Source organism: Meleagris gallopavo, chromosome 2, assembly GCF_000146605.3.
Source record: "Meleagris gallopavo isolate NT-WF06-2002-E0010 breed Aviagen turkey brand Nicholas breeding stock chromosome 2, Turkey_5.1, whole genome shotgun sequence".
NCBI classification, from domain to species: Eukaryota; Metazoa; Chordata; class Aves; order Galliformes; family Phasianidae; genus Meleagris; species Meleagris gallopavo.
Window position 1 is genome coordinate 3128255 of NC_015012.2, and position 21003 is coordinate 3149257.

At 36.6% G+C, this 21003-nt stretch overlaps 1 protein-coding gene across 3 annotated transcripts; it reads left to right on the top strand.

Annotated features, from left to right (window-relative positions):
- The first annotated feature begins 6 nt into the window (after positions 1-6).
- Positions 7-20982, top strand: LOC100541903 (putative tRNA pseudouridine synthase Pus10). 3 transcript variants are annotated; one of them, XR_002111503.2, is made up of 9 exons: positions 7-349; positions 1832-2098; positions 3760-3846; positions 11150-11184; positions 12680-12791; positions 14491-14552; positions 17036-17081; positions 17439-19385; positions 20432-20481. XR_002111503.2 is itself a non-coding variant. In XM_010706364.3 (9 exons), exons 1-9 carry the CDS (start codon positions 224-226, stop codon positions 20598-20600), a joined length of 969 nt encoding a protein of 322 aa, XP_010704666.1. In that variant the 5' UTR covers positions 7-223; the 3' UTR covers positions 20601-20982. The 3 variants fall into 3 exon arrangements, 1 of the variants encoding a protein (XP_010704666.1); XM_010706364.3 differs by having other exon boundaries at positions 19321-19385; positions 20432-20982; XR_002111502.1 differs by lacking the exon at positions 20432-20481 and having other exon boundaries at positions 17036-18526; positions 19321-19385.
- Positions 20983-21003: the final 21 nt, after the last annotated feature.

A 21003-nucleotide genomic window follows, 5' to 3' on the forward strand; every position in this document is an offset into this window, starting at 1 on the left:
CTCCTGCCGCCTGCTTGGCGCGGGCCTGCGTGCAGTGCTGTGTGCGACTGGGGGCTGTGCGTCGGCCTGCTGTGCCGTGTGGCTGTACGGGGTTGTTCCCTAGCTTTTCTGGCACCACGGCTACTTCCTTGGGAGTGAATGAATTCTTTTATTGTCGATTTGCTGAGTTGCGTTTATCGTTAGCCTCTTCCTTTTTTTTTTTTTTTAATATAACTTGTCTAGCATGTCTCCTTTAACAGAAAAGGACAGACCGATTGTTCAGCTGTTACTGGGCGCTGGCACGTGCCCACGATGTATTTTCAGATTCTGCCGTGTGGGATCACAGACGCTTTATAGACATCCATACAAGGTTTGTTCTTTGTATTTCTCATTAGAACGTGCAACCGTATGAATGCAGTATTATTTGCACGCTCCTTGGAGGAGAATGATGTTGTTTGTATTCTTGGCAAAACGAGTTAAGAGATGTGACTGCTGAACTGTGCAAACTTTAGAAATTACAGTAGTGTTGTGGTATAAGAATTCCTGTGAGTTTGGTGTTAGGTTTATTAAGTTGCTGTGTATTCCCTGAAAACCCCTGTAAATAGGACAGAGCAACTTCTGCACAGCTCTATCACTCACGCAGTGTAGCTATGATGGTTCCCTCCTTTGTTTTTCCTTTAATGCAGTAAGTAGCAAAGGGGCTGTGGATCACTGCAGCTGATTCAGGGCCTTCCCTTTTTGCCTCATATTTCTTCCATCTTCCAGCAGAATTGGTTGAGGGATGTAGCTAAGAATGGCGCAGGTGAAGGATAGGTCCTCCACTTTCATTCAAACAGTGCCTGTTTAGCTGACCTTCCCGCTGAAATTCAGTGTTCTTAATTTTTTTCCCAGTTGTGCACAATCAGTCTTCCTGTTTTCTTGTATTATGCACTTCTCAAATTGTTTTTGGCTATTTGTTCCTCCACCATGTTGATTCTTAGAGTTCTCATTTTGTAGGCCCATTATTTCTGTGTATCTGCCCTAATGTGCTGTCTTTATGTTTGTGTGTTACTTTCACTCAAGCTTAGACTCTCCAGAATTATTCTTCCATGTCTTTCTTCCTTATCCTTTTTTCATTTTTAATCAGCTCTCTCTGTTGAGAAGTGTTGTTGTGTGTGCTGTTTATCATTCTTTTGCAGCTCTACCCAATTTTCATCTGAGTTGCAACAACACAGTAACTGCTGTTATTGAAGATGTTTTAATAAAACTTTTTATTCTGACCTGCGTGTTACCTCTACCTTTAATTCTTCCTAAACTTCAGATATATGGTTAATTCTCTCTCCTCACCAGCACACACTCAGGAATATTTCTAAACTTCTCATTACATGAATGAATGAGACGTACTTTGTCACATGTGTTTAACTTCACCATCACATTTATCTGCTCTAATTTTCTTCTCGTACTCTGGTAGCCAACTGTCTTCGTTGTGTGGGCTAACCGTGTTGGAGGAGTTAAATTCTTAGGTAATCTGAACGGCAAAAAGGCAATAAAACACCTGTTTTCCTTGAGCATTGATGAGGCTGAAGATAAATGCATTTCTGCAAGTCAGTCTGTAAAAATGTTTCCAGTGTTCTTGGATGGTAAAGAAGTCTGTTCAGCAAAAATCTTTTTTTTAATAAAATTTTGACAGAAATTTATTTTTTATTGTCAAAGTGTCTTTTGGTATATTTTACAAGTTGTTAGTTACGTACACAAAGACTAAAGCTATAGGTGGTTTCTTCTGCTTCTTTAAACCCATGTCTGTTAGTGCTTTTTACGGCATTGAATTAAAGAGGAAAAGTCAACAACACTAAAATCCCTCTGTTTGTGTTAGGAGTTGATGAAGAATTTGAAGCAATTCCTGAAAGGTAATCAAGAAAAAGAAGATACAGCTTGCTTTGATGTAGATGGTCCACCTTGTAAGCGATTCAGACGTGGACATGCAGAAGAGGGGCCTGATGATCTGAACCAGAATGGAGTGCTCAGTCAGATTCCTTTGGTTAATGATGATAATGCTGCTGTGGAGAACTCAGCTGTAGACGTTTGCAATGTGTGTTTGGGAATTCTTCAAGAGTTCTGCGAGATTGACTTTGTTAAAAAGGTAAATGATCAGTTCTTAATCTATACACGTACTTTTTAGGAGCTTTTGTACATTAGGGTCTGAAGTATAGATCTGGTGATTAGAAAGACTGTACAGTTAAACAATTGAGAGAGGGAGCAAACCAAACTGAAACATTTACTTGTGTTGAATATTTGAGTTGTAGATGGCGCCATTCAGCATTCATACTGCTCATTGACATAGTGTTTGCAAACCTATTTTGCAGCTGGAAAATAAAATTTGTTTGTGTGACCATGTTTTATCCAAGGTTTGTTATAATATAACTTCAAAAAGAGAAGTATAAGTGCAATGGAATGACAGACAGGAGCATATTTTTGTAATCAGGTTAGGAGCTTAAAGTACAAGTGAAACCTCACTGTAAATGAATCTCTCTCCCCTTTTTGCTATGTAAGGGCAAAATGAGGAGGCATCGAATGCTGTGCTATTCAGTTTAACTGTTTCTAATATAGGAATGTTTCTTTACCATATGGGACTATTTAGAAAGCCACAAAGGAAAAAATGTGTTTGGTGGTACAACAGATTGCAGATAATAAAGAAAAAAGGAGTTAAGAGAGAGTATGGACATAATGCGTGTTGCAGATATTCATCTCTGAGCAATACAATTGCTTATGTGACAAACCAAAATATTAGCTAGAAATGCCACTTGCATTTGAGATGTTTGACTGAGCTTTAATGGAAATGAATTTGATTTAATGACGTTAATATATCTAAAAATAGGGCCAAGGGAGCATACTACATAGATTCCATTGAATTGTTGGATGCTTCTTTTTTTTTTCTCCACTGAAAGAATACACATATTTTAATTGAGCCTACTTTTAAGACTTGTTTCAGAGTTATACTCTTTTGTAACAGTAGAAAATCTCATAACATGCTCTTGCGCACAGGCACGTTTATTAAGGCACCACAAAATCTGATTCTCTCACAAGGAAATTTCCTTATCAGAGCTGCTGATTTCATCCTGAAGGCTCATAATTAGTCTTTGTCCCTTTTTGTAGAAACATCTAGCCATCAGCTTTCACTAACTTACTTTAAAACATTTGATGCATGTTTGGGTTCTTCCTATGATTCCAATGACTAACATGGTTTTTATATCAAAGAACAGTAGAAGTCTAAGTGATGTTCCTGCTTATTTGTAATAGCTGTATACTAATCCTTAGAAAATTCTGTCATAAACTAAAAGATGAAATGTTCCATTGTCTTCTGTTATTTTGAAGATTGATTGAATTATTACTGTGAATACCTTTTTGTTCCTATCTTATGACAGGAACTTAAAAGTTTTTATTGTCATAGAATTGTATCTGTGCCATGAAGAAAAATATTCTGAGTCAACTCTTCTAGTGTGTGGTCTCTGTGGTATAATATTTCCTGCAATATATTTGTATATATGGTTTTAGCCTTAAAAGAACGAGTTTTCTTATTTAATAATGTCACATGCCAATAAGAATAGAGGTCATTAATAAGATCTCTTTTCAGGCTTGTATTTTAATAAGTTGTTAGGGGTTAATCTAGTTTGTATATTTGGCATCTATCTGAATGTGTACTAATATGGATTTACAGCAGTTATGCTAGAATAAAGAACACCCTAAAAAATTATCAACTTAGTTCCATTGCTGTAGTTCAATATTAATATTCTTCTTTTCCAGATGTGTGAAAAGGTTAATTCTTCTGACTACCAGTTCACCAGTTTTGTACTTTCTGTGTCACTACCACCACAGCTGTCTGTCAGGGAGGTGAGTTTTGCAGATACTTCTTTATAAATTAAACACGTATTAAAGAAGGTAACTGTGGAAGGTACGGATTGGCGATAGTTTGATTTTTAATTGCTATCGTTCCAAAAAAAAAAAACCAACCCCAAACCTTGCTGCAAGTGTAGTCTGCTTTCCCTTTCCTTTTTGCTAAGTACTATCATAATTAGCAAGGTGTTTGAGTCACTTCAGTTTTCATTTAGCCTGGGAGCTACTTTGCATCTGAAAAAGTAAAAGAGGATCTTCTCAGGGAAGGAACAGCACAGCTGGTGCCTTTCCTGAAATAAATGAGAATTGGTAGTTCAGAGTAGAAGTTAAGAAGTTCGAAGATGAACTCTTTAACTTCACAGCATTTTAAATGCTGTAAAAATACGTATTTTGGTAGTCACCTGTCTTGAGTGTTGTTGAAAGTCTGGATTTTTACAGTTGTCGTCGCAAAACTACTATTTTGATAGCAGTTTTTATCTTAAATTGTTAAGAATTGTTGGCTTAAATTTAAAACTTAAATTGTTTACATTTTAGTCATTTAATTACATAAGATAATGATAGCATGGGCACATATGTATCCCTGATAGTTCTTTTGAAGATTGAGGGAGAATATTAGGCATATTGTAACTTTATCAGTAAAGTGACTATTATGTGATGTTTTACAATGTTACCTTGTTTCTTAATGAAGCGATGAAGTGATTCAAAAATTCTGTTGTAAAAAGCAACTTGTAACTCTTTAATATAGGTGCCTGTAGACCTAGTAGTATAAACTTGAGTGAATGTTGCAGAAACTAGTATTGATCCTCTTGGATTTGCATATTAATCTGTGACCAGGTTTGCTCTCATTCTGCACAGTTCTAGTGTTCAGTATTATTGTTAGTTCTTACATCTTGAGCAAATGCCAGTGTAGGAACTTGTGCTAATGTATGTTCTGAGTCCACATCAGGCTACCTGCTTCCTATCCAAATCTAAGCGTAGTTGTGTTGGCCACTTCAGCTGCCACTGTGTCTGGTAAAATAATGCTAGAAAAAATTGCTTTTTGCAATTTGTGTTTGGATAAACTCTTACTACTCTCTTTTCATTTTATGGTCGTCCAAGAAATGAGATTTATTAAAATCAAAACAAAACCAACCCCCCCCCCCAAAAAAAACAACCAAAAAGCCAACACTTTCAGGCTAGTTAAGTATATGGACATAGAATTCCAAATGTTGGTCAAAATTACCCCCAAGTTTGTGCTTAGAGTTAACCAAAGAAATGTTACCTTTAAAATAAAAGAGGAGCCCTATTATATCCAGGATGCCAGTGATAGACTCTTTTCAATTTCCAGTTCCAGAAAGGAATTTCTATTTCTTGTTGTGTTTGTGAGTGAAAAAGAAAGTAATGAACTCAGTCTTTTGCCTTGAGTCTCAACTGTACTTCTCATGTTATCAAGTTTTTAATTCATTTTCATTATGCATATTTGGCTTGACAGTTACAGTTTATCTGGCTTTAAGATATATGTTTTTCCTCATAGCTTACATGTATAACTAAGAGGTGAGGCAAGAAAAATTTGATGCTGCTGGTGAAGAACCTGTTTATGGGTCTTTACCATAATGCCTCGGTAGGGGGTGTTCTTGCATTGCAGTTCTAGCTCAGTGGTGTTCTGCTGGTCTGAACAAGTAGGGCGATTCTCTCTGCTTTGAGGCAGTTTTGGCTGCAAGTGGAAGCAAAAAAGAATAATTTGCTTCAAAGAATTCCTCTTGCTGAATGAAATCTCGATGATGCCCTGAGATTATGGAATGGGAAAACTATCTTGGCAAATGTAGTTAGTAGATTTATTACTTTATAATAACTGTCTTCTAATGCAGTAAATTATCAACTTGATAAAAAGAGTGAGATGATGTAGTTCTTAACCTGTCCATCTGCTTCATCTGAGGTTTCTGGTTCTTACGTTCAAGCAAACAAACAATACGTGCTTGGTACAACCCAGGCAATAACATATATGATTTGGGTTCAGAGGTGAGCAAGAGGAATGAGATGAATGAATGGGAAGCAGCAAAAATATGTATGTTCTCTTTGGAAACAGTTTTGATTCATTTGGGACCTGCATTAGAAGGTTTCTACTGTGATTTCTATTCCACACCTTCAGTCTTGCCAAATGCTCACTCATCTGTTTATATAATTGTGCTCTGAGGAGATGAAAATGGTTGATAGTGGTGGTGAGAAAGAACTTGCTTAAAAACTATGGGATTTTGTTTACCACCTATTCATTTACCACTTCAGAAAATTGTTGAAAACAGTTCCCACTTTGTAGTTACAGAAAAGCAGCAAGTGATTGATAGAAGTGGGTGTATTTTGAGATGTTCTTGTTGAGATTATGATCTTTTGTTAAATCTTGCTTTTAATTTTTTAAGTTGCACTCCGCAAGAACATACATAATTTTATAATAAAAGGACAACCCGAAGACGGCCTTCCTTGTCTTAGTGACCTTTTGTATGACATGCAGATTTTCTCACTTACTTTAAAAAAAAAAAATAATAATCAGAAACTGTCTTTTAGTATTACCTTCTACTAATTTAATTGTAACAGTTGTTATCCTGCTAATCCTAAAATGTAGGAATGAAGAAGAGGAAGACATAAAATTAATGTTTGCATAGCATTTGTATCTGTAATGCACGGAAGCTATCACCTCTTTCTAGAAGTAGGATATTTGATTGAAATAAATCATAAATACAGCAGTTCCAAGTTTATGTTAGATAACTATATTATAATATGAAGTGAGTCGTGCCCTTCAAAAGCGTGACTATTAGCTGTGTCTGTAGTCTCAGTTGTGATCCATCATCCTGATATTTGCTACAAGGACATTCATGCAAATAGCATGTATAGTCATTATTCCCCGTAGGGCTGTGTATACCTCATCATGGAATTCCCCATCTCTGGCTCTTCTCTAATACAGAGAAAAAGTGATATGGCTGGAATTGCACATGGTATTTCAACAGTTGCCATTGTGATTCCTCAGATAGCATTAGAATAATATCCTGCAGCTTGCAATCAATACAGTGCCTGTGCTAGTGTATTTCAGAAATATGTTAGGTTTTAAGTATTGCCCTGCAGGCTTGAGCTCTGTAATGAGCATCTTTCATTTTCAAACCACTTTTCAAACATAACGTAATTATGAAATAGAAGGATCTGATCCCCTGCTTTGCATACATCTGGGAAAGGGCAGAGCTGGGGAATTAAGGCACGAGTAGAGGGATTGTTTGAATCTGATTTATAATTTGGGGTCTTTTGACTTATGTGCTCACTACACCCTAATCTATTGTTTCCTCTTAACTGAAGGGGAAAAGTAATTTAAAATCCCCTTTAATTATCTTTAACTTTGGAGTCAATAGAGAGAAGGTGAAATTTGTCCTGTGGTCTTATTTTAGTAGTTAGTAACACATGTAAGTTTTCTCGACTTTCTGATTCTACTCCCATAAAACAGGGAAAGGGGGTGAGATTGGCCACCCAACTGATTACCGAACATACAATGTGCTTTAAATCAATACATATATGATTGTTTAAATTGGCATTTTTGGATGCAGACTTCTAGACGTGGTCATATTCTCTAGTTTAGATATATGTTCAAGGAAATTCAGTTTGAAGCTCATTTTATTTATGATTTTATTTGGGTTATTATGCAAACAAGATTATTATATACCTCAAGGTATTTTGTGAAGAAGTCTTACTCATACTGTCTACATATGCAGTGTAATGAATCACACTGAATTTGAGTAAACAGTACTCCATTGATACAACTATATTTATTTTGCTCACTAACGAGCTGATTTGTGTATTATGTATCTAACAAACTCTATGTGGTTTCTTCACCATATCTCTTTCCCCCTACTACTTCTAACACCGTTTTTAAGATTGCCTCATTCTTTTAGATGTACCAAAGGAAGATGAATTTTTGACTGAGTTCCTCTATCAGCATATAAAAGTGATATATGGTATGTTTCATTCTGATTTTAACCAAAAGATGATGCAACCATGTCTGTGCTCAGAAAAGTTCGATACATGTTTTCCAACCTCTTTATTATTTCCTTGACAAAAGATATTATTATGGCATAATTTAGACTAGAGGAAGATCGTTTGAGGTCGAAGTTAGAATTTTGGTTAATTTCAGTTTAGTAAAGTGTGTTTTCAGCGTGATGCAGAAAACTCCTCGAGAGTAGCTCTGCTGAGAAGGACAAGGGAGTCCTGGTAGATGAAAAAACTTAATGTGAGCCAGCAGCACGCACTCGCAGCCTTGAAGACCAATGGTATGCTGGGTTCCATCAGAACAGTCTGGGGGGACAGCAGGGTGAGGAAGGTGATTGTCCCTCGTGAGGTCCCACTGAGTACTGCATCTAGGTCTGGGTCCCTCAACAGAGGAAAATTATAGAGCTTTTGGAGAGGCTCCAGAGGAGAACCATGAAGATCATCATAGGACTGGAGACCTCTTCTATGAAGAAAGGTTGAGGGAGCTGGGCTTGTTCAGAGTGGAGGAGAGAAGGCTCCAGGGAGACCTCATTACAGCTTAACAATATTTAAAGGAAGGTTATTAATAGGAAGGCAATCAACTTTTTACATGACTAGATAGTAGTAGGACAAAGGGAATAGTTTTAAACTAAAAGGGGTTTAGTTTAGATGTTGGGGAAGTTTTTCACTGAGAGGGCAGTGAGGTGCTGGAACAAGCTGCCCAGAGAGGTAGTGGATATTCTGTCCATGAAGATGTTCAAGGCCAGATTGGATGGAGCCCTGGGTAACATGATATAGTGTTTGATCTAGTGGTTTGGCAACCCTGCCTGTGGCAGAGGGGTTGGATGGTCTTTGAGGTCCCTTCCAATCCAAGCCATTCTGTGATTCTGTGAACAGCAGTAACTCTTAATGCATTGCAGAGTGAAAAACATAAAGCTTAAATCACTGTAAAACTACTGGAAATAAGCAAGAGATAATCATATGGGATTAATATGACAGTACAAAGAGAAGTGATTGAGACTGCGAAGGGATGCACTTTTAAAATGTCTTTGAATTCTTGGTCCCTTTAAATTTTGTTCAAATCTGATAGCATTGCACTGATTTGAAGGCTGTGGCTTCTTCATGCCTACTTTTGTGTTTTTCTGTTATCATTTCCTAGCAGTGGTAATTTTAATTATGCTTTTGACTTATGTTACAACTAATATTAAACGTTGTACTGCTTAGTTCCACTTGTTGATCGTGACACCTAAGTTCAGGATCTTCTATTTTGGGCACTATCATGTTAAAGAAGCCTGCCATATTATGTTTCTTTAGGTATGTAAGGCTACTGTGGGTGGGCAGCAGAGTATGATGAAGTATTTATAAAAGATGGATTGAAGGCAATCAAGCATTAGAGGAGGTTGCTCAGGGAAGTGGAGAAGTCTTCATTACTGGAAGCTTTCAAGACCCAATTGGATAAGGCCCTGAGCAACCTGGTCTGATTTCATAACTGTTCACGCTTTAAGCACACGGTTGGATAAAGACCGTCTGACATCCCTGAACTTTGTTATTGTCTCTCATGTAAATCAAATATTGTTTCATGGAACCTCCATTCAAAGTAGTATATCTGGAGCTGCAGAAGCTGGTATTCACTTCATATTCTCCTTTTCATTTCCCAGCTGAGCTTCTTGTTTTTCACAAATCCTGTGTGAAGTCTGCTCAAATAAGCAATTGTTAGTGAATTCCAGTGTTTGTACCAACAGCTCTTTCAGCTTTCTGATAGTATATCGCTCTGTTCTTCAGCTTTTCCATATTCAGCATGTATCTCCTTAACTAAGTGGTGTGCTGTAAATGAGTGGTTCATGATTAACCTAAGACTAAGTATGTCTTTTAGTTAGTGCTTTTATTTATTATGGATGCTAACTCTGTTTGTTTTGTTGTTGTTGTTTGTGTGTTTATTTTTTTAAAGTATGCCTGATCAATTTTCAAATACCATTTGACATTTGTTTTCATTTCTCTGTATGTGCTGGCTGCACTTGAATTAGGTTATCAGTTCTCCTAGTTATAGTGTTAATAGCAAGTTTGGAAGTGCTTTTATTGCAGCCTGATCTGTTTTTAAAGATAGATGAGATTTGAGGTTACTTGGTTGTCCATTTGTAAACTGATGTCTTAGAAATTTATGCAGTTTATTTCAGAGATCTGGGACTTCCCAATGCCTTTTGTGTCATTTCCAGGGTCTCTCTGGTAGCAGACTGAATGCTCATTAGTACTCAGTAATACTAATTTGGTTTTCATTTAGCCAGATTTGTGAGTATATTCGATATCACTAGGAAAGTAAAAACTGAACTAATGTTATCAGCAGGGGAAACCTAATTTTTTGTCAGTGTGGAACAAAAATGGTCCTTAGCTTTTCCTGCATTCAGGATTTAAACTTTTAGTGTATATAGATACTGCAATCATAACAACTTCAGCTTTGCCTACTTATCTTCAATTATTTCTGAAATGGAAGAGCTGTTCTGCAATAAATAAATAAATAAAAGTGGGTAGTTCTTTTGTATTTTACATTGTAAGACATATACACTTGTTCCTTCAAAATGTAGGATGAAATTTCAGGAGTGATAAATGGAGATGTATAGGAAGGAGTGCATAAAAGTGAGAGCTTTTTCAAAGAGTTAGAGAACAGGGATAATATTATGACAATAGCTTTGAAAGGACTGTGTTGACTGACACTTTAAAAATCAGCAAGTGGAAAAGAAAAACAGCAAAATATTCAAATGTTTGTGAAATAAGAAAACTTAGCTTAGCACAATGGGGGAAAAGAATCATTTATCTTCAAGTCTTTTCCTTTGCTTTTTGTTGCCCACAGTTCCATATATATCAGATTGTCCTAGGAACTGATTTAAATTACTTAGGATGTCTCATGTGGGGATAGCACACTCTCTCTGCCATGTAATCAATTATTTGTTCTGCAAACGTGTTAAGCTTCCAATTGATGTGATGGAAAACTGATTAATTTTTCTGCTTCCCAAAAGCTTACCTATGTTTCTGTGAGTGTAGTGATGGGAGAATGAGCAATAAAGTAAGGAAGAGCTCACGCATGCAGAGTGAGTCTCTGGGGAAAAGAACAAACACTAATTCTGTCTTTTTACTCCTAAAGCAAAAGCTAACTTAAAATCCTAATGCTTCCTTACTGACCTGAGGTTGTTTTTAAACTTTAAATTATTATTGTTGTTGTTGTTGTTATTTTTCTAGCACTTTCTCAAACAGTTGAAGTTTTGAGCTTTAATTTCACTTGCATTTTTTTTCTCTTTTCTTCCTGGGCTTGGCTGATGACATACAGCATGCTGCTTGGCTGCTGGTAAAACAGGAAATGGGGTGAGTAGTTTCTTTCGGCAGTTCTCACGTCATGTCTACTAGAGTGTCCCAAAGAATTGGAGAGAGATACTCTTACTACAACTTTTATTTTCAGCATAGCTGAAATGAGACACCACTTAATGCAATGGACCTGCTGAGATATTTATTCAAGAAAAATTTTTGAGAAAGGAATTAATACCATATTTTCAAGATCAAAACAGTTACTTTCATTTAAAGGTGCTTCAACTAACAGTTGTGGAATGTGTAGAATTGCTTTCCTATGAAAGAGTCAGAGTAAAAGATAAATCACTTCTTATTTTGAGACTAATTTTAAAGCCGTTGTTTCATTAATTTGCTTCAGAGAGGATTAACCTGTATAGAGCAGATATTGTCATTGGGTCTGTTCATGCAGGACGTATGCTTTGCTCTGCAAGTTCTCTAACAAGGGGTTTGAAACTGTATGCTGGCATTCTTACCGGCAACTGCTCCTTTTAACTTTTCTCTGCATAGGCAAGACATGGGAATAAAGCTTGGTCTTGTACCTACAGTCAGTTGAGCTTGCCCAGCAAGGTCAACTGAGATTTTATCTGGACTTTTTCCCCTCTGGAATTTGTGCCTGTTGAAGTTCATGTCCTTCCTTTAACGAAGGAGTGAATCATTCCTTTAACAACAGAAAAATGTCTTACATTAGTGTTGTGGGTTTGTTTTGCTTTAAAACAAAGGATTTTTTCTGACAGTCTCTTTCTAACCTCTTCTCCATGTAGACTCTGAAAGGGTTTTGGTAACTTTTGATCTGCCATGAAACTACGATGTGTTCTCTCACACAGGAAAGAAAAGAACATTCTTAAGCTGTTAGTTAAAGAAACATTAGCAAATAGAAACAGGACAAAACGTGGTATTATCTTATCTGGAACATCTATGAGGAGATACTGGGCCAGGGTGCTGAGAACAAGATTTAGATAGAAAGCTTTTACTGAAGTTGAACTAGATGTTGATTTAAGAAGGATGTTGATATAATAAGGATCCCAGCTCCATCTGCATGTACCTTCTGTCTTTCTTGTATTAACATAAATACTTATGTGAACACCAATAGAGCTGATCATCTCACTGATCTGTCTGGAGGAAGAAACAAGAACTGCTCCTTTTAATGGATTTAGATTTACTTTAAATGGGATCAGTGTACTGGTATGATTTACCATGCTGGGTAGAGTCAGCCTGCACATGATTATTTGTTTACTGGAAGTCATCTTATCTCAAATCCTCGTCTGGCCTTAATGCTTCCTCAACACCTTTTTTGTTGATTCAAAACAAAGATTCATTGCAATTATAAGAAGCCTTGCAACAGCCTTTCTTTCATGCTGTGCTCTGTATGTATGCGTAGCACGTTTGTCCTTTTTATTTGTACACTGCTTGTTCACCTGCAACTAGTTACTTAAGTTTGTCTTGAAATATCATATGGTATCTATCTTTGACAGAGTCCTGTGCAAGTTATTATTTCTTTATGTATGTTATTCAGAAAACTGGGCCTTTCCTTGGCAAAGGATGACATTGTTCAGCTGAAAGAAGCTTATAAGTGGATTATTCATCCCCAGTTGTCAGAGGAGTTGAGTGTTCCCACTGATGGAAAGGTACTGTGTTGTATAAATAAGAAAATACTTTTTTTCTGTGCGTTTGATTTGTTATTTTTTTTTTTCACATATGCGTATATAGATAGAAAAGTATATATGCTTTCTTTTTTTTCCTCTTTAGGAGATAAGTTGTATTTACATGCACTGTAGGGGGAAGCAGGGGAGGAGTTCTTTTAACCTGAGATCTTCTAGTCTTAATGACAAGGGGACCAATCTTCATTTCTATACACAGAGACATTGCATACAATGGGATCATTGTAGTATTTTGCTAAGTCTCTTGCTCTTTGGCTGCCACTCTGCTTTTATCAAAGAGACTTTTCTAATTTTTTAATTTTTCAGGATCTTTGTTTTCCAGAGGCTAATTCCTTCTTTTCTTTATGTTTTCCTTCTTTGCTTTCCCCTTACTGCCAGCACTGTTACTGCTCTGTGAGATAAATTGTATAGGCTATTAGTATGTTAAGTTCTATGGATAGAATATATTTCTGAAACATTCTAAGGGAGGAAAGACTAGTGTTTGTTCATTTTAATAACTGCTAGAGATAGGCACGTTGGAACTTGTGCTAGTGAATAAACAATAGGATTTTTTTTTTTTTCCAAACCATATTTAACTTTTGAATTCTGTCAAACATTCCTGAAATGTTTCTGAAATGCATTGACTGGATGGAACCTTGAGAAGTTGTCAGACAAATCCAGAAATGCTATCATCTTGACTGTAATCAATCTCTGCAAGCGTGGCTGAAAGTCCTGCTGAGGACAAAGCAGTCTGTAGTTATTTTCATCAGCTGTAGGACTGATGCCATGACTATACTCATTCAGTCTTTAAGTTGATTTGTCAACATCCAGAGTAGTTACAGATTGTCTTTTCCCAGAGTACTAATTGAAAGCATCCGTTTTGTCTTAGTGAAGCAAGAATCATCCAGTCACCCTGAAGGTGATCCAAAAAGAAACAAACTTCTTACATACCAAGTTAGCAAACACCCTACAAGGCTTAGACACTAAGCACTTCAGACTCTGTTGTAGCATAAAGGTTACTTTTCTAGTGCTCTTTATCTATAAGCCACTTGAATATTAGCCAATCTTTCCAATAGCCCTCTTGAGATACACTGGTATCTGAATAACAGAAGTAATGAGTGTTGTTTGCCCAAGGCCAAAGAGGGAATTGGGGATAGAATTGAGATTACAGTAGTTTCTAGTCTAGCTGTTAGTCCACTAGGACATGTTGCCTTTCTTTGCCCCAAAGCCATCCAGTCATTGCAAACGAAGCTCCTGACAAAATTCTACAGTGATGAATGCTACAGGGTTTTTATCTTTATTCCACGCTTTCCCAGAAGGTGTGTTAAGTTTAGTGACCATAATAGGCTTTGAGTATATACTGTCTCTGACTCAGTTCTCCCTGTGCAGAATGGGGCCGATATCTATGATGTATAGGTCACTCATGTTTTTGAAGTGTTCTGAGATCATCTTTGAGTACTTCAGAAATGCAAATAGTGTTATGGCTCAAGTTTTAATGTATTTCTTTATATTATATTGCAGAATATATATATAGAATATATTATATTGTATAATAAGTGTATTACTTCCTCTTTTGTCTGCCTCTTTACTATTTTCCTATTATTACAGTATATAAAAATATCCTCCTGGCTTGTTTAACAAAGTATTATACACCATCCTTTTTTTTTTTTTTTTTTAATTAATCTAGAGTTTGTTTGAAGTGAGCGTGGTCTTTGGTCACCCAGAAACAGATGAGGAGTGCTGTTTCCTGTAAGTTTTGATGTAAATAACATAAGATCTTTTATCTAAATATTGTACAACTTCATTGGTTTGGATTTGCTACAGGTGAGAATATGCAGTGTTTATAAGCTAGAATGGGGCCTGTGTTTAAACTTGCTTGTATTTAGATAAAGCTGCAGAGCTTAAAGTTACTCCATTTCTGTCTGGTTAATTCTGTGCTTTAAATCCACTAAAGAAAATCATTCTGAATTTTGATTTGAGCTGGAAGGAGAACATTCAAATCAGCTGTTGAATTTCAGCCCTTTTCAAACTCATTACCCTTTCCAGTATAGCTTGTATCATTTGAAAATAAATAAATTCAAATCACATCATTTAGGGCAAGGGCATCTTTTGAGGTCATGCCTAGGTTTTCCCTCATCCTTCTCATGGATGGATAGGAAGAAACAGAAGTTTCCTGGCCACTTCACACAGTCTTTTGGCTCACTCTTTAGAGTATCTGCCATATAAATCTTTTCTTAACACAAAGAAGCAAAATACTTCTGTGAATTTAGCTTAATATTTAGTCTGATTTCTCAAAATCTAGCAGTTGTTATATTATGGATAATTAGATTCAATCTTCCTGTTTGCTGATGCTTCCTGGAAAATTTGTGTTTCCACTCTTGTGCTCCTAGAACAAGTTAAAACCTAGTATAGAAGGAGGCTCTCCTTCAGATTTCTGTGTTGCATAGTGACTTCATCTCTGGAAACTAGGGATTCCCTTTCCAGTATTTAATAGATTTCCCTAGTTTTATCTCGTCTGGCAACTTGTGAATGCCTGATCTGCCACCTTCTTGGTTTTCAGCAACTGCATCCTTCTTATTTGTTGGGTAGAGGCATAGTGATGAGGTAATGCATGCTTGATTACCTGGTACTAGGAAGAAATGATTATCATCGTTTGCTGAACTTCTTTCCCTTCCAACATCTTCAAGACTAGGCAAAAATGAGATAAAGTGGTGTGGCCAAACTACCATTTTACATGCAGTCCTGTAAAAACTCCAAGTTTTCTGAATCAATCATACTTTTGTTCCTATTTATTTAACTTTATTTGATTAATTCCGGTTTCCTGAAGTGGTCTTCCTTCCTCTGAAACCTGGCAGCTCTTACTTTCAACTCATCCTTTCACTACCATTTTGTGACAGTTCAAAAATATTGATGCCAAACCTGTTATAGTGCCAATGTTGGTGCACCAAATATCTGTAGAATAGAAAACTGTAAAAAAGTACTCAGATCTGTTCTGTGTGACTTGACAATATCCCTGTTTTTGTTTTTTTTCTCTTTGTGGGATAATTAGTTAATGATCGGACATTTTTCTGAAGTAACAGCATATTGCCTAGCTTAATTACCTGATAGTTTCTCGGGCATTCTCTGTATGTGGAAGTACTCCTGAGGTTTTATTTAAGGTTTAATTTAAATAAGGAAATTTGGCAGTTATCAGGATGTTAGTCCTGACTGTCATATGGAAGCAAAGTAAGGCATTGTCTGAACTTGGAAAAGTCCCCCCTACTCCAGGTATGGTTTTGAATGGGATTTCCAGGTATGAAATCTGCAGTTTCTCCTCTCTCAAGCCCTCCTTGCATAGTTGCGTGTAGGTGGATGTGCTAAAATGACCCTTGGTATGATATGGATGATATGATATTGGCTTTTGATATATTGTTTATATTTGTTTATGTTTTGTTATGTATGTTTATATTCGGAGATTTGTATTTAAATTCTGGAAGAAGGGATTTGTGTCCCAAACTGTCCAGGAAGTTGTTTGTATAGAAACTGCAAGAGGACAGACCTACTTCTTTACAGTCTACTATAGTCTATAGAATTGATAAATTGTGTTGCGGGCTAGAAATCATCTCTAATTGTATACATAGAAATCCACTAATAGGAACAGCAACTTCCTCTACAGTACTCAGAAAAAAAAATTTATACTGAGTTGGCTTTCACTTTTGTGAAACAGACAAGAAATTCCTTTTGAAGTGGCAAAGCACAAATGGTACCAAACAGCGAGGGATTTTTTTTTCCATAGTAAGTTGAATTTTCCTATCCAGAAGCAGCAATTGGAATCTCTAATTTTGAAATGTCTAATTTGCAGTGTGCATGCAAGCATAGATTTCAAGATGTCAGCATACCTTGTGCGGAACATTAATTGTAACCTTTACTGAGAAGGACTGCAAAGGACTGAGAGATAAACTTAGGTGCTTTTCCATTCTATCTCAAAAGTGAAATGTATTTGTAAGCAGAAAAGGCTTACAATGCTTTGTGATTTATCTCTAGATCAAGTAATGCAGAGCTTCCCCCATTTGTGGTTTAGTATCAAATTGATTTAAAAATCTGCTCTTTGCTAAGCTGTGGAAGTGAGGTGTTGGATATATTGGTAAAAAGGCCATTAAATGTTATGCTTCTAAGTAGGACTGTCTCTGTTTTTTGTTTTGTTTTTTGCTTTTTCTGTAAGATTATTAGCTAATTTTCATTTCTGTATTTAGAGCCACAGTCTGTCCAGATTGTTTCAAGCCAGCAAAGAACAAACAGGTAGGATCTCATCACTGCTGTATTTCCTTTTTGACATTCAGAATTTCACAGCAAAAGGTACAACAAAAAACTTACACAGCTATTTTTTAACACTGCTTAATGTCTGTTTTTCCTGCATCAGAAATCTCTCAGAATTTTTACTTATCTGAAAATAGTCATCTCATTTTACTCACTAAACATTTCTCTGCTTAGGAAAATGATGAACTTGGTGCTTTTCTTTAGCTCATTTGTTTTCCAGATTGTCCAAATGAATACTTTAAGGAACATTCTCTATAAATACAGCCTTTAAGAGGAAGAATTTGAGTGTCTTGAATTAAAAGTAGCGTATAAAACATGATCCTCAATTTCTCTGTGAAGGAAACAATTCAGATAAGTCACACTCTGAAAATGAGACTCTGCGGCTGAAGGAGAATGATTACGTTACAGTTTTCATGTCCTGCGATCTGAATGAAAGGCACAGTACCTCCAGGATGATTTTATCCTGTCCACTTCTGGAGTGGGGAAGAAAGAAAAGAGACCTTGCCACTTGCTGCAGACCCTGAACACATTATGAGAAAAGAGGGTGATTAAGAATAAAAAGGAGTTGGAGGTAAACTGATGTGATTAGGACAGTAGGCGCGCTCAGAGGGAGAAAAGTAACTTCTGTCAGAAGTCTGTAGGAGACCTTTTGTTCTTTCTCATGAACAGTCTACCAACATTTGGTATGACCCTTGAATTTTGTCTACTATACTCCATTGCACAAATAAATACAATTTTTTTTTTTAGAAGCTTTGTACTGTGATAACTCACTGCTTGCTGCACTGCTTTCCTTTAAAAGTGGGGAAATCCCCCATAAAAAGCTAAACCAGCAGGGCCTGTTGAAACCACACAGGCAACAAGATGTAACAAAATGTAAAGGAAGAAATACAGTCTCTGAATCAGAGGCTCATCCTTAAAGAGAAGCTATGCTTGAAGTTAGTATCAAGGGCTGTGTTAATTAGAAGTGGAGTAAAAGCTGGATTCTGAGTAAAAATGTCTGAAGCCTATTGCTAGTTTAAGGGTTTTCCATCTCATATTCCTACGAGGATGGTGCATTTATCTTTAGTTTATGCTTAGATAGAGATGGAATAGCTTTCCTGAAGGCATTCTGGATGTCTGTGTTAGAGCAAAGACTTAAATACTCCTAGAAAGTAATCTAGTATTTTTCATTGTTTTTCCAAATCCCTGAGCTATGTGACTTTTCTGTTGCTTTCCACATACCAGGGCTCATCATCAGACTTATGATCTGAATGGATAATTAGACTTGAAGGGTAGTGGTTAATGGATGTCATATTCTATCTGGATGCTTATGATGAGTACTGTGATGAGGAGTCTGTCCTGGGATCCCTGCTGTTTTGTCAAAAGCCTGGAGGAGTGTGTGGAGACCATTCTCAAAAAGCATGCTGATGACAACGAATTGTAGGCCAGTAGGTACATTTGAGGGCAGAGCTGCCATTCAGAGTGACCTAGGAAGGCTGAAGGAATGGGTGGATGAGTACCCATATGAAATTTACTGCAACAAATACATAGTAGTTGGACACCTGGGAAGGAATAATGTCTAGCAATAACGTGGTCTGAGGACTGCCAGGTTGGGAAGCAGCTTTTTTGAAGATGCCCTGGGAGTTGTGGCAGCAGACAGCAAGCTGAGAAAGAGCACTGATCTCTGGCAGTAGTGGAGGCCAGCAGCATCCTGGGCTTTACTAATGGGAATGTAGCATGTAGACTGAGGGACAGTATTATATTCCTCAGCTGTATGGAGATCACATCCAGGTTTAGGCCCTCAGTGGAAAAAAGACATTGTTAAATTGGGAATCCAGCAGAGGACCTAGAAAGATAGTTAGACTTGGAATATACGTACCCTGTGAGGAGAGGCTGAGGAACTTGGTCTTGTTCAGCCTGAAGAAGGCATTTGAGAGGGCACCCTAGTACCTACAGAGATGTTGAGGGAACTAGGCTTTTCACTGCACTGGTTTTAGAAAGATGAGAGACAATGGGCACAAGTTGAAATGATAAGATTCAGAGAAGATATAAGAACAAGCCAAAGGAGGATTTAAAATCATATCCTGCTGAACTGGTAGTAGGTATAAGAAAACACAGAACATAATTGAAAAAACTGTATTGTGAGAAGTGTGTGGTGTATATGTTTTAAGATTTTTTTTCTTTTTAGGCATGTCCTATCTTAGCTTCTCTTCTTGACTTCTTTTTTTATTTCACTGTGCAGTCTGTTTTCACTAGAATGGCAGTTATAAAAGCCCTAGAGAAGATAAAAGAAGAAGATTTTCTCAAGTAAGTATACACTGAAACTAGTTACTAATATTGTTTTTTTTGTAAAGAATTAGGATGGGCAGGTCAGTAGTAGAAAGGTATCTAAAAAAAATAGTTTTAATTCTGCTAGTTTTTTAGTTAAAATGTGTTGCATTTTAGGCTTCTGATACTAACATATAATTCTATTTTTTTTATTTAAAGAGTAATGTTAGAATGGAAAATTGGACATGATGCAAATGATGGTCTTTTTCCTATTAGGAAAAGTGCTTCATTGGTTTATTATGCCAGGAGCACTGCAGAAGAGAAAGTGCAGGTAAGAGAGCTGCAGTTCTGCTCTACAATTGCAGCAGTATGTCACTGCAGGTCTCTGGGCTGGCATGGGGTTTAGAATGATTAGAAGTGAAAACAATTTCTTGTAGTATTGCCAGTCACATACATTAAAAAATCTTCCTGTACATCCTCAAAACCACAGGAGAAATTTAGAAATCATGGAACTTTCATATGAATTTTGAACCTTAGAATTTGTAAGGCAAACTCCTCTTTACATGAATGATTTTTTTCCCCCGTATTTCTAAATATTAGGAGTTGAATTTTAAGAAAACACCAAGCACTGTGAGGTGGTAGAGAAAAAGATCACTGTCAGGGGGAAGATATAAGTAGACTTTTTCTCAGTAGTGCACTATGTTTAATTGCATTAAATCTTCGCAGCTCTTTTTCTGGATTCCCAGCAAAGATTTAGTAATAGATAGTAAAGCTGGTTTTCACGCAGTGTTTCGTTCCATTATTTCTACATCTATAACATGGTATCTCTTATTAGCACACTTTGGAGTGTTACACACTTGTAATGATGGATGACAGACTAACAGAAGTATATTTTGCAATACGCTTTTCTTGATTTTCTTAGTGTTTATTCATTTCTTTGTGTTCTAGCTATTAACGTGAATATTTTATATTTATATTGTGGGTGTGTTTTTTCTAACTGAAGCCATTGTCTTTCATGTCATTGTTGCTATGGTGATACTGTTACGTCTTGATATTCCTCTTTTTTCTCATCTTTTCTTATACAGGCATTTTCCATGTCCCCCAAGTCCACCAAAGAACCTTTGTGTTGCTCTGGAAATTCAGTGCAATAATGGTGCAGTTTTTGTGGCTGGTAAAGTGATCTGTTTATTTCTGCTGCTTCTCTTAACCATAAACGTACATTTTCACAAACTGGAGATATGCAGTGCTTTTTAGCATTTTCCTAACACGCTGCTTTATTTCAGGTTACTTTGTTGCATGGTGATTTAATTTTGTTTCTGTGATTCACAGTTTACAGATTGAGATGAACATTCTCGTACAACTGTATGTTGTCTTTAGTTTATGAAGAATTAAATCCAGAAGAATTTCTTCAATACAGTGCAATTCGTATCACAGTTTTAGTTTTTCCTGCCCTCTTGACCTTATCGCTGGTGGTTACTGATCCCTTCTCCATGGAACTCATTTTTTATTGTTTAATAATAAAAAGATACATATATATATGTATATGTATTTTTAGGTATTCAAGAGAAGTTGTCAAACTGAGAAACCCCAAGTTTTGCTTTTTAGCTCCCTCTTGTTCAAATCAAAAGCTAAAATTACAGAACGGGGAGTTGAAAGA

Bases quoted from the DNA above. Each gene is read 5' to 3' on its own strand.
- LOC100541903 (XM_010706364.3), top strand. From the start codon at position 224: ATGTCTCCTTTAACAGAAAAGGACAGACCGATTGTTCAGCTGTTACTG. The intron at 12,792-14,490 runs GTACTGTGTTGT...TAATTAATCTAG, and splicing joins GTGTTCCCACTGATGGAAAG to AGTTTGTTTGAAGTGAGCGT. The intron at 17,082-19,320 runs GTAGGATCTCAT...TTCACTGTGCAG, and splicing joins AGCCAGCAAAGAACAAACAG to TCTGTTTTCACTAGAATGGC.